This window comes from Abrus precatorius, unplaced genomic scaffold, assembly GCF_003935025.1.
Source record: "Abrus precatorius isolate BTA unplaced genomic scaffold, Abrus_2018 Scaffold10, whole genome shotgun sequence".
In the NCBI taxonomy this organism is placed as follows: Eukaryota; Viridiplantae; Streptophyta; class Magnoliopsida; order Fabales; family Fabaceae; genus Abrus; species Abrus precatorius.
This window is the reverse complement of record NW_020874292.1, coordinates 22,321,796-22,336,557: the sequence shown is the minus strand read 5'-3', so window position 1 is coordinate 22,336,557 and position 14,762 is coordinate 22,321,796. Positions and strand designations below refer to the sequence as shown.

Genomic DNA, 14,762 nt, shown 5'->3' with positions numbered 1-14,762 from the left:
TAACCTCCTTTTGCTAAGAATCTGGACCACCGAAAGTCCCTCTCACAATAGCCTGGACCACCACCGATTGCAATATTCCTGGGACCAAAAACGGAAGCAAGAATAAATATTTTATATTTATATCTAATATACACTATAATGTTTTTTTCTTACCTTTCAAAGTTTTAAAAATATGCAATCTATCTGCCCTGCTTCTCCACTCCACCTCCACCTCTGCGTTTTCAATTTGCAAAAATTTTTCACTGAAGAAGATGAATAACAGAACCAAAAGCACAAAGGAGAAGAAGATGGAGGGCCTGGACCAATCAGTGTGTGTCGGTCCTGAACAACCCGACACTGGTGTGAACCGCTCTCTAACATGACTTTTGAGAGCGGTTCCATAACAACCGCTCTCTAAAATGCACTTCTTAGAGCGGTTACTTTCTAACCGCTCTCTAAAATTGATTTATGAGAGCGGTTTGAAAGTAACCGCTCTAAGATGTCTATATTAAAGAGCGGTTCCTTTTGAACCGCTCTCAGTAGTCGGTTCTGACACCTGTGTCGGCATTCTTTCAGTCGATACTTGATCATGTGTCGCCAACATTTGTTACGACACTCACAAATCACCCTAGACAGGAAATTTTTTGTCAAAGAACCCATACGAATAAAATGTTTTTGATTTAACCCTATACAGGCAAAAAAAACCCCACAAAGGGAGCCATAACGAGTAACACAACTTTTACAACAATTAATATACTTACTTTTTATTTTCTATCTCTTTATTACATCACTAATCTATCACACACTTTCCTTTTTGTATCTCTTTTCCTTGTGTTTAAATTATTGTAAAAAATAATTATACATAACTATTATAATCTTACTAATTAGTTCGTTTATATTAAACTGCATTAAAAATTAAGAAAAAAGGAGTGTATTTATTATATTTTCGAATAAAAAAACTTTCACATTTAGTTTCTTAATTAGCTTTTGCTAAATATTATTATTCGATTTTAAGCCAAGCGGGCTAGCGCATATTAATGTAAAAAATAGAGTTAAATGTTAGATTTACTATCACTATTATACTTGTTCTGTCATGTTCACACCGAAATGTCAATTACATACAGTATTAAAAATCAGTATTACTGCTCCGTTTTTTTTTTTTTTTAATGTGATCACCTAAGTAAGTTGGCAGACAACTTTCAATCAGAATTTCGTAGCTGTTTATTAATAATTTAAAATTAACGAGCCCAATCAACGGGTAGATGATATTATCTCGCCCATCAACCTAAAGTGATGACAGCTAGTACCCTTTCACAATTAAAAAAAAAAATACAGCTGAGAATGCACGAAGTATGCATCCACCAGATTTTCAGTTTAGAGAAGAAGCTGACTTTTCACATTATCAAGGTTTAACTTGGGTAAGCAAAAAAAGCAGTAAGAATAATACAAACTTTGTAGAACATCAAAGATAAGACAGATATTGACGAGTACAGCACGGTAACATGGTAAACTCGTCAAGAGAAGTTAGTTCACAAGTTTCTTCTCCTGAATGCAGTATCATCTAGCATACACTTGACCAGCTAAATCAAGAGAGCGTCAAGTCTTCATGGCAGGTCTAACCAGGCCTAAACCAGTACCGCTTCCCAAATGCTTGAAGTCTGTGGCTTGGAGATGATCCCCATGACCAGCAAAGCCTGTCCCTCCCTTCTCCAAATTCACCAAATTTCTCTCTTTACACGCCTTGTTGCAAACAAGACAAACCTTATCAACAGCCATAAATCTGTCAGCACATTTCTTGCAAAATATATGCCCACATGAACTAAGGGCCACAAGCGACATTGTGTTGGTGAGAGTAACTTTGCAGCTAGGACAAATGTAGGTCCTGTCAAGAGCCTTGGATTTTTTCTGCTCACTGGTATCTTCAGTAAAATGGACAGGAAAAAGTGTCTTTAACTTTAGTTTCTCCTTGCCTTCTGGACAAATAGTACTGGTAGAAGGTGCTTCTACTTTAACAGAAGATTCAGGCGTAGCAGAAGGCAGCCAAAATGCCTTCATTGTCCGAAGGGCTTCCTCTTCATAGGATGTAACCTTCACACTGTTTGCCCCATGGAAACCGTTCTTATCACGGCCATAATTTCTATCACTGTATTGGGGTACAGCACCATGATTTTGCTGATCAAATGCATCAAGCTCTTTAGCCTTTTGCAACATCAATCTCTCTTCCTCCTCTTCTTTTTCATGTTTCTGCTGAGCAGCATGGGCCACAAGCTTCCTGTTTATTATAGATATCAGCATCAAAACAACATTTTTAAGGTTCAAAACACAACCATTCAGTGTATCCACAGCAAGGAAAACATAGTACAAAGAAAGACAACACATATTTAAAAGTTCTAAGCAATCAATGCAAATTATTCTGCATAAGAACTCAAATCAGCATTCACGGAGAACAGTAGACTCTTCTTGATAGAACTGGTAAAATCATTTTATTTATCATAAGATAAATTACAATCAGAAATGGATGATAGATTACATGATAGCAACCAAAAATCAACAAGGAAAATGAGAGGATATGTATTGTATGATTTGTATTATTTATTATTAGGTCTGATCAAGACAATCCAGGACCTAAGGAGGCATTTGGTGTACAGAATCTTTTTTAGTTCCTGGGAATTATGTTTCCTAGGAATCATGTTTCCTGAAAATTTTGAAAATACGTCTGGTATATTATAAACATTCTTATTTGCCACTAGCCAAGGTTTTTCATCAAGCTTTCGATCAACCAATTCATTTCTAAACTCTCAAATTTCATAGAGTACGTCACAAGGGAATAAAATCTTAGTAATTTGCATAAATGATTGGTGAGAGAGCGACGTTCAAAACAACTTCACGAAACAAATAACAGCAATAGCAAAAGGCATGACTTAAACTATACAACTCCATTATCGAAATTCCAAAGCATTAAAAAGTGAAGTAGATTTATTTCGTCAAAGAACAAAACTAATCTTGCAGAAAACGTCCTCTATTAATGCTGCCACAATTCGAGCAAAACAATGCATATTTTATTTGTACGCTTCAAACTTCTCATATTCATGTCAATTAAAAGCCCCAATAATCCCATCCCACAATTCATATTTTTATTTGTACGCTTCAAACTTCTCATATTCATGCCAATTAAAAGCCCCAATAATCCCATCCCACCCTTATTCCAACAAATCCCAGTAATTATCACCAGTCATTAGCACGAATTTCAATCATCACGTACTCAGCAATTTCAACCAGAGAAATTCAAACTGGATTAAGATTCAACGAGATAGAAAACGAGATCGCAATCGAGAGAGAGATGTCAGAAATACCTTTGAATGTCTTTCTTCTGAGACAACAAGCACTCGAGAATGCACTCTTTGCAGAAGAGATGGCCTTTGTGGCAGCTCATTGGGTCGATTAGGGATTTGAGGCAGAGGCAGCAAGCATCGAAAGGCTTAATGGAGTCCTTCCCCAGCCTCTCCTTCTGCGTCCCATAACCAAGTTTCCGCTTCTCATCGTACGTGAAGAACGCGAGATCGTTGTTGTTCTTCGAGTGTCTCTGAGGCATCTCTTCCCCCAATCGTAATCTTCAATTTTCAGATCGTCAAATCCTCTTCTAGGGTTTTCAAATAGTTCTAGGGGTCAATGGGGTTTCAAATGTCCAAACAATTTACATACAAAAAGGGATGAAATTAAATCCTTTCTTCCATTATTTCTTATTTTTTAAATAATCTTATCTTCGTTAAATTAATTTTGTTATTATATAAATTACTCTTATAAAACCAAAGATTAATAAAGAAAATATTTAATAGTTTATTTATGTATATTAAAATAAATAATATATAAATATTCAAAATAAATAAAAATAATATCATTTCATCATATATTTATAATTATTTAATTTTAACAAAATTTAATATAGATAATTAAGATAATAGATAGTTATAATTTTAAAAATAATTATAAAAATTATATTACAAATAAAATTATCAATAAAATATAATTTGATATATTTTACATTATTAATTCTTCGGTGGTTATTTATTGTTGTAGATAGGTTAAACATGTTTACCACTCAGCTTATAGGATTTAGGATTAGAAAATTTAAGAAAAAATATTTCTAAAAATAATACAGGTTAAACTTTTAAACTAATCCAAATTAGATATTTAAATTTATAATACATTAGAAAAATGTTGTGATTCAATTTAAAGATTTAGAATTAAATTACCAATGCATTAGATATTACAAAAATAGTTATTTTAGTTGTTCACTATTTGTCATTGAATGTAATTAAATAATTTTAGTTTGAAATTGATGCATAGTGGCTTTAAAATTTATCTTTCTATCGTAGCTAAGTGAAATTCTACAACATTTTTTTTTAAGTCTCTACTATTATAGGTTTTAATATATTTAGTTAGTGTAATTAATTTTTGGATAAATCTAAATTTTGATGAATATAATAAAATAAACTTAAATTTTTTTAAAAAATAAATATTTTTTAAAATTATAAAAATTAAAAATAAAAGTCAAACAGTAAGACTAATTAATAACTTATATTAATAGAAGTTAAGAAATAAAATAATAAATATTATACTAATATTCAACTTATTCTAACACTTTTTTTAAGCAAATTGGATTAATAAAAATGTCAATAATTATTAAGGCAAGAATATAAAATATGGTATACAATTAAAAGATAGTAAAATTTATATGATAATAATTAAGGTAAGATAGGATGTAGATGGGAGTAAAAATAACAATTTGAAAATTTGTAATATTATTTATAGAAAATTTTTTATGTGTAATTCAAGTTCAATAGTAAAATGATAACTAAACTTTCATTTTATTCTTTAAGATAAAAAGTATCAAACACTTTATTTCTTAAAGTTTTAAAAAAGTTGTTAGTCTTTAACTTTTATATATGTTAGACATTTTAGTCTTTAAATTCAAACATAATTAATAGATAATAACAGAATGTTAATATGTCATATTAAGTAACATGTATGATTAATTACGTGATAAAAATGATATCATATGTGGTATGATATATTTTTTTCATTTTATTTTAATTCGTAAAATTATCACTTGTTAATCATTTTAATCATTGAGATTGTCACTGATATACATTTTTCTTCTTCTTCTTCATTTTTTATCAATGGAAACTACCCTTGTTGGTCACCATTTTCATTCTTTACTGGCAACAAAGACATTGCTTTAGGCATTATTTGGACAAATTTCAACCTCATAATTTTGTTGATTATTTACAAATAAATTTTGGGTATACATAAAAAAGCATAGTCATGTATTTCTTTCAATGGTTGCTTCAAAGAGTAAAAAGTGCTCTTAAATTTTACTATTCTAAGTTGCATTTTAGTTTGCCTCACATGGTGGTGGTACAAAATTATAATTTTACTTTGCGAGTTGTTGATTAATCCTCATGCAATCATTACTTTCATGGATGTTCTAATTTAAACCATTACATTGATATACATTTTTTCATCTACCTTAAAGCTTTGACATGTCCACATGTATGGGAAATGAACTGGGTGCAAAGAATTCTAAAAAGACAAATTTTGCGATGCTTATGGGACTATGTTTTAGTTACGTTCTAGGGTTCTTTGCAATTTTAGTGAGGCATGTGTGAACTTCTATGTTCACATATGACGCACAAATCATTGCTTTGATGTCGATGGTGTTGCTTATCATTTAGTTCTTTGAGCTTGAAAATCATCTCCAAACAAGGATTTGTGAGGTTTGAGGGAACAACAAGGCCAAAGTTAGGAGCAAACATAAACTTAGATCATTAGCAAAGAACACAGATAGTAACCGATGAGGGTAATTTTTGGTGATAGAGAATGGAGAAAAAGAATGATAAGTAGATAAAAAATTTTAAGAATTAGGAACTAAAATGTTTGTCGATAACAATTTCAATGACTAAAATAAAATGAAAACATATATCATACTACATATAACGTCATTTTTGTCACATAATCAATCATACATCTCATTTAACGTGGGATATTTATATTTTATTACTATCTATTAACAATATCTGAGTTTTGGGATTAAAATGTTCGATGAAGATAGAAGTTGGTGACTAATGTCATGTTTTAAATTTTATGGATTAAAATGTCCAATGCCTTCTATTTTAGGGACCAAAATAAATATTATTTTCTAAGCTAGAGGTCCACCACAATTTTGAATGTGGAATATATGTTTTCTGAGGTACAAAGGTGGCTTTAAGGTTGGATACAAACCATTTATAGGTCTTGATGGGTCATTTCTAAAGTTATTACAAAGGACCATTGTTATAAGAAATGAGTTAAGATGTTTATAACTACATTTGAATAATATCATATACAATTGTTGATGTTGAGAATAAAGAGAATTAAAAGTAGTTTTTAATATTTTTACATGAAGACCATGGGACTATAAGCAATGGATGTAATTTTATTTCTAACATGGAGAATGATAAGTTTTACATGAGACTTACTTATCAATCTTTTTGTGATAAAGACTAATTTACATAATTTTTAATTTTTTGGGATTAACAAAGTAACTTATGTATTGTAACTATTGATAATACTTTATTTATGAGATTTTTTCTATTTTGCCATTAGAATTGATATTTTATCATTTGATTTGGTTAATTTTCTTTTACTTGTATTGTAGGAATTGATAGTAATGCTACTTGATAAAATTAAATTAAATTATGAAGAAAAGTTACATAAAAAAACAAATATTAGATAGAATTAGTGAAAGTGACAAGCATGCTCTTGCTGATATTAGCACGCCTTATGCTACATTCCAAGAAAGCACAATGGTGCTTCACCACAACATGGAATTTTTTGCCTTAATAAGGTGAACAGATAAACTATTTCTTCAAGTAGGGTATTTTTAAAACAAATATGTTGTCTGAGGTGAAGAATGACATGTGGAAGAAGTGTCAGAAAATATAGTGTTGACATAATTTTTTTATTTTTAAATTATCATAGTGGCGTCAAATATTCTATCGACACCAGCTATTTAAAAATTGATCTACGGCTACGATGTAAACACGTGGATGTTCCCTTGTGTGTCAAACAACTTAGATTCGCATTTATATCGGTACTGCTTTGACCGACATGAGTGTCGGTATGTTAAAAACTGACACAGTCGTCATTGGTCCACGTCGCAAGTCTTCAGAAAAATTTCCCGCCTGGTGCTTCTCTCTCTTTTCTTCTCCGCTTCATCTTCCTGGTTGAGAAAATAAAAGAGTGTGCCAAAAAAACCAGCAACAGACACAGAGTGCAAAAATTTATAAATTTATGGGATCCTTTGTTCAGTTTGAAAAAAGTACAGTAAGAAAGTGTTATTTTATTTTCTATTTGATATAAATATTAATATATTTTTTTAAAAATAATGTTGTTATTTGGTTACAAGATTTTGGTCTTACAAAAATTGTTATTTTGAGTAAGAGTGAAAGGAGTTGATCCGGATTCGAATACAAAAGTTAGTAAAATTGAAATTATATTTTTTTTTTGTAATTTTTTTGCATGTGAAAATTAAGAAATTAGAAAAATACGAAATATGAAAATAGAAAATAGAGATATTCAAAATAGGATAACAGAAAAATAAAAAATTATATTTTTAAACCGGAATTATCAGATATATAATTAAAATATTTAAATTAACATATATAATATATTTAGTTTTTATGTAGAAAACTATATTTAAAAGTAAAAATATTTAGTTATATAAAAATTATTATATTAAAATAATTAAAGTGTAAATATATATAAATATAAATTAAATGAGAAATATAAAATAATTAGATTAGATAAATATATGTTATTTGTTAGTAGGTTACTAAAAAAAGAAATCAATTTTATAACAAAATAAAATGAAAATAATAAAAAAGAAAAAAATATGTTAATTAATAAATTTACATTATTAGAAAAACTATATTTGTTAGATTTGTAAAAATAATTTGCACATATTTAAGATATAGTAAATAATATAAAATTGGTAAAGATAAAACTATTAATTTAAGTGTAAAAAATAAAGCAATAATTGATTATATTAGTAAAAATTTAGATAAATTATTTTTCTATAATGATATTTTTAATATAAACTTTCTTGGTAGCTATTATTAAAATATATGTTGTAGATTTATTAGATGTAGGTAAAATTAGTAAAAGAGTTATTTTTGTTGCTTATATTGAAAATATGAAGTTTAGGGTTTACTTGTTTAAACAAATTTCAGATGGTATCATCTTCGTGTCGTAGTAGGGTGTTAAATCTCGCCTTTAAGATAATTCATTATTGCGTTATTAGTTTATTCATGTTTCAGAACATATTTGGAATGACTGTGAACACCCAATTTTGAGAGTGAGGAGAGATCATTTTATACCTGCTGGCATAAAGGGAGTTCCATTAGAGATTATTCATCATTTGACACTAGCAGGATTTTCTAGAGTAGCACAATTGGCTAGTATTCCTGTTGATTGTCAGTTGATTACAACTTTGGTAGAAAGATGGAGGTCAGAGACCTATACATTTCATTTGTCTCTTAGAGAGTGTATTATTACTCTTAAAGACATTACTATTCAGATGAGTCTTCGTATTGATGGAAGGCAGTGATTGCCCCTGCAGGAGGTGATAGGGCACAGATTGTTGAGGATTTGTTGGGAATTAGACCACCTAGTTCTGCATTTATAGGGAGCAGCTTGAAACTTACTTGGTTGGATGAACATTTTCCCATGTTGGCTTGCACAACCAAAATGCCATTCAGCTAACTCGGTTTGCTAGAACTTATATTTTGAGACTGATAGGTGGATTTATGTTAACTGATCATTCTAGTAGCAAAGTCTCTAATAGGTACCTTCCCTTACTTGAGGATTTGGAGATTATTGGACAATATAGTTGGGGAGCTGCAACATTAGCATTTCTATACCGAGAGTTATGTATATCCACAAATATTGATCGGTTTGGTATTAGAGGATTGACTCCACTAGTGATGATGTGGGCGTGCGATAGGTTTCCATTTCTAACTTCGGGTAATCTCCCTACACATGGAATGATCTTTCTTACGGTGCACGGTATGCTACAATATTTTTTTGTTAAATATTTATTCAAAAGTATTTTGTTACAAACATTTGTACTAATATTTATGTTTGTATAAGCGGTTAGGATTTCAAAATTAGAAAAAGGAGAGAAAGGATCTAGCATACTTTAGATTCAAATTTGACCATTTGAAACATGACGAGGTATTTTGTTAATTGTTAATGATCTATGTTATCATCAGTTTATATTTATGAATAATTAAATGAATTGCTTTTTGACTTTCAGATTGTGTGACAACCATATAGTATGGATTTAATGCATACTTTCTCTGCCATATGCACTGAGGGCATACATATTTGGAGAGCAATTGTGCCACTTATTTGTTTTTAGATATGTGAATGACACTAGCCCGACCATGTCATACGTCAATTTGGGATGGTACAACATATTCCTCATGCTTCTTATCAGCCAGACCAGTTACATGACATTACTCTTAGAGGGAAGACCGGTGACAGTTAGGAGTCCAAGTTCAGAGACATACTAGAGCATTGGGAGAGGAGGTTAGATTGGGTAGTGAATAATGAATCGCAAATTGGTCTATTAAGTTGAAACTCTGAATACATGAGGTGATACATTACTCATACTAGACGGTGGATGAGCAGGGATGCTACAATGTTTGCATTACTTGTAAGAATTATTAATAGATTATTGATCATTATTTACTTTGTTTGATAGATTCTGATATGGTGAGTAATGATAATGCAGGGAGATACTCATGAGAAGGCATATTACTTGTGTAGTGATGGTAAGGACACATTTTCATTTAAAGAGATAAAAGAGTTGTGTGAGACGATGTTATCCTTACAAAATGAGCAGGAATGCATCTTAGAGCCTTCATCTTCATGTGACCCTCCTATTCAAAGTGGAAATTCAGATGAACCTCAAATTGACATTGGTATGGATGCACAACATCGAGAAGGCAGAGGTTTGCAACGTCGGCAAACGTCATTTCAGGTATTTGGTTGTTATGCTTCATTGGGGAAATAGTAGATATATTATATTATTTAATTTATTTAATATATTGTTTGGTTTTTAAAATTGCAAGCCACAAATTTTACATTACCCTTTTTACCTAAGCGAGGAGATGGTGTTTCTTATGTCTCTCCACCTTTTCTATTTCACCCTTCGCAAGGGACACAATCATCCTATGTTCACTAATCACAGCATACAAATGTGACTCCTGCATCTCCATTTTCTACTGGTGAATATTATGTTCCTAACGCTACCCTTTTTCATGACACCTCTTCCATATGAGCCAATGTTCTTCACACTGAATGCACTAGGTGTAAGCACTCATCAAAGTGGACATGGTGGCCAAACAACATCATTACTACCCAGGGAGAAGCGTGGAATTGATCTTAATGCCAAATTCATTGGAGCCTCTAATGCAATTGGACCTGAGGTGAGACTTAACCTTTATCGTGGAGCTCAAGATCGTCGTTGACAATGCATTCTCACACCTTATGAGGAGGGACATCATGAGCAGTCCTTGGATTCTGATTAAGTATATTATCCTATTGTTTTAGAAAACATCGTTATTTTGACTACTTTAGTTTTAGTTTTTAATGTTGGTTGTTATAAGTGTGAGAAAATGTTAGTGAATTAGTTATATAAATTTAGATGGACAAATGGGTTATATTTTTGCACATTCCTCACATATGCCAAATCATTACTTAAGTGACATAAGGTAAATTTTAACTAATCAAACAACATACATTTAATTAAACTAGCATATGTTGACAATGATAAATGAAACACAAAGATTATCAACCAACCGGTGACAATATTACTCAACATCATTATTAGCACTGCTTTATTGTGGACAATGATGTTGATTGTGACATGACTGTCGACATAACCTACATCATTGTTGCGATTGTGAGTCAACCCAATCCATTTCATTTCTAATTTTAGAAGCATTTGGTCGTCCTTTCTCTCGTGCTCTCTATCTTGATCTGACAACAACTTCCATTCATCATTTTGTAAAATATTATTTTCAATTTCAAGCAGCCACCATTGAGATGAGTATGTGTTTACAACATAAACATATTGCCAAAAGTCTATACTTAGAGTAGCATAAGCAGCTATGACATGTGAACATGGGTATCAGTATGCCTGAAATTTGCCACATTCACATAATTGTGTACATAAAATCACACTTCACTTATGATCACCCCTTTGTGTCATTGGATTAAATGTCTCTTCAACTTCAAACCTTGTTTTCTATATGTCATAATGATGAACCTGATGTGAAGATATTTCTTCTTGATTTTCTTTCTATAGCTTCAATTAATTTACGACAATACCTTTTACCATTATTCATGTCATTGATTGCGCTCTTACCACGCTTCACAAAATATCGACCAATCTAGCATACATTGCTTTTACAAGAGTAGTAATTGAGAGATTTCTTGCTCTTTTTAAAACTTTATTCACTGACTCTGACAAATTAGTCGTCATGTGACCATAACATTGTCCTTCTTCATCATAAGCTAAACTCCACTTCTCCTTTGATATGTTATCATTCCAAGTTTGAACTTCAGGAGAATGTGAACGAAATATATTCAACTTTGCTTCAAATCTTTGCTTGCAAGCTGTATATGCTATATTTAAATAAGTCATAGGGTTAATGGTGAAAATTAAGTATATATTGATAATAAATCTAAATACACATATGTTATAAAAAACTTACCTAACTTCATAAGCATACTCTTCAAGGTGATATTTTTGAATCTTCTATTGAAATTGCTTGCAATGTGACGAATGAAATACACATGGTAAGCATTAGGAGGTTGCCACCCAATGTGTGGGTTAGACACAATACCTTTAATACTTTGACGGCGATCAGCTATCAAACAAATTCTAATCTTCTCAGTAACATTTAGATGAATCATTGCTAAAAACTATTATCATGCTAATAATGTTTCTCCTTCAACAATGGCAAATGTTATAGGAAGCGCACTATTATTGTTATCTTGAGTTATAGCAATTAGTAATGTTTGCTTGTACTTACCATACAAAAGGTACCGTTTACCTGTATTATAAGCTTACAAAACTTGAAGGCTTCATGACATTGCTTAAACGACCAAAACAATCGATGAAAGACTCTGAATCTATTATCCATTACAGTACCTTTAACATAATCATTCGTCTCGTCTCAATTTTGTAGACCGACCCTGGAGCATGTAATTTGATGTATTCTAACTATCTTAGCAATGTTGCATATGATTCATCCCAATCACCAAATATTATCACAATTGCTTTTTGTTATGCTTTCCATGTTTTTTTTTTGGTATAAAATTGAATACTCAAATTATCCTGTTATTCTCTCTTGGATTAGTGAAATGGGAACTGATGGTTCTTCTTTGAGCATACCTATCAATAAAATCAAACAATGTGTCTCGAATAAAGATCATTTAAACATCATTTTAAAACACAAACAAAAATAACATTAATTGAGATTCACGTACCAAGAATGCATGAACAAATAAAATTTGAATCTAAATCTTTGTAGTTTTGAGAAATCATAGTATTTAAGCAGGTATGCATACCACCCTATTTCGTAATTTTTCACTTATTTGAATTTTTGGGTAACAGCTCTTACTTTCCAAGGACACTTGGAATTATGATTCACACACTTTACAACATGAGTTGATGCTTTTGACTCAACCACAACAAATGTTTGATGTTTCCTCATTGCATAATATTTTTTCGTCATTTTAACCTCCTTTTAGAGTCAAAGAGTTGTTCAACATATAATGCATCTCCTTGTAGCCATGATTGTGACAAGTGCAACTCAGAAAAATCTAATTCTTGATCAAAATGTTCCCAATTAATAGCAGTGTAGTGTGAACTTATATTCCAAAAATGTGTTAAGAATCTATATTAAATTCAACTAATGTTAGTTAACAAAATTTTACAATTAATGTATTATATTAAATTATACCTGTTGTTGACCATACCTTGCATATCGGTATTTCTTTCAATGTTTGTATTATTGATTATTGAATCAAAATTATCATCCAAATCAATATTAGAAGAATTATTTAAAAAAATTTCGCTTTCATCTTCATAGTCATTATCGTAATCATCTTCTTCATCTGTAGATGCAGTATCACATATTTATTAATAAATTACTAAATTTTAAATATTATATTATTTAAATAAATATTATATATTATCTCTTCCAATTGCATACTCTTCTTCATTGTCACTAACATTAACAGCAGGAAGTGATAAATTTAAACCTAACGATTTGCAACAACATGAGAAGTTTCATCAAATATTCACATATAACTCAACTACATTTCTTTGATGTTGTTGTTGAAATGCATTTATCATACAATCAATAGCTTCATCATTAAATACATCTAAAATTGTATGGTTTTCACTCATTGCATAAACTAAAATTCGTAAAATTAGTTTAGAAATTACATTATTACTGTACAATCTCAATTTTGTATGTATCTTTTTTTTCAGCATCTTGAAAGTAATTCCACATTCTATTTTAATCATCTTCTTATTCTCTTCAAATATTATACCCTCATTTCCTTCATACACTCTTCCATTCCAATATAAAATAACCACAATTCCAGTCATCTTGCATATTAAATTAAAAATACAAAAAAGTATTATGAAAATAAATTAACTACTTAAACAAATACTAATAGAAAAGATATTACAAAATTATTAAATTAAAAGAGATTTATATTTACATTAAATAAAATTAACATAGTACTACAAATATTTTTAATTTCATAACTTTGTAATAATATATTATTATTTCAAACTTAATTGCAAAAATTAAAAAATTAAAATAATAAATTATTAAATATCTAACCTTCAACTTCTCCTACTCGTCGACTTCTCCTAAAATTTTGTCCACTAATACAACACCCATCGATCTATATATACATCTAAAATTAGATAGAAACCAACATATAAAAGAATGTAACCTCATTTAAATTGTAAGATAAAATCGAGTACAAGGTGTGATGCACGAGGTAAGTGTTGGCGTCAAAATTAACGATATATTATAAGTGTTGAAATTCAACTTACTGTGACACACAGATGTCGATCTACAGTATGTTAACAAAATTTCTTTGTTGACATTCCTTTTTTATATTAAATTATTTATATGTCGTAAACACATGCCAACACTTTTTTATTGTGACCCAAGCACAACATTTCTTTCATATCTACCTTATTTAGAGAAATTCTTTCTCTTTTCACTGCATATGGACAAAAAAGCCCCATCATGGGTTGTGTAAATGCCTACTCAAGAATTGTGCTAAAAACATTGACCCACACTATATAAGATGTCCTTAGGAGGATTATGTCCTTGGTACCCAACTTTTGCAACGCCAAATAAAAGGAATTTAAGGATTTTTAGTATGAATTTTTTACTGAATTTACAAGTTTTTCTCTTCATTTATCATCTTATTCTCAAACCCAAGGTCTTCCATATAAAACTCCTCCACTAATCACACATGCATCATCTCCCTAACTTTCTAATTTCAATCATTGTCTCTAAGAGATCTTTAAGAAATGTCATTCTCTATCATAAAATTGATGTTTCTTCTACAGTAGATTAATTATGAGATTTTTTTTTCTTTATTATTTAAGATTATAGATGTTTTATATTTAATTTCTT

At 30.4% G+C, this 14,762-nt stretch overlaps 1 protein-coding gene across 1 annotated transcript; it reads right to left on the bottom strand.

Moving 5' to 3' along the window:
- Positions 1–1,370: 1,370 nt before the first annotated feature.
- On the bottom strand, positions 1,371–14,187 carry LOC113852465 (E3 ubiquitin-protein ligase CSU1). Its single transcript, XM_027482747.1, has 3 exons — positions 14,176–14,187; positions 3,333–3,638; positions 1,371–2,251 (listed from the first exon to the last, which is right to left on the bottom strand). The coding sequence occupies exons 2-3, from the start codon at positions 3,569–3,571 to the stop codon at positions 1,576–1,578; spliced, it is 915 nt and encodes a 304-aa protein (XP_027338548.1). The 5' UTR covers positions 3,572–3,638; positions 14,176–14,187; the 3' UTR covers positions 1,371–1,575.
- Positions 14,188–14,762: the final 575 nt, after the last annotated feature.

Excerpts from the sequence above, each read along its gene's own strand:
- LOC113852465 (XM_027482747.1), bottom strand. The coding sequence starts at position 3,571 with ATGCCTCAGAGACACTCGAAGAACAACAACGATCTCGCGTTCTTCACG. Across the intron at positions 2,252-3,332 it reads CAGAAGAAAGACATTCAAAG|GAAGCTTGTGGCCCATGCTG; the intron begins GTATTTCTGACA and ends TATAATAAACAG.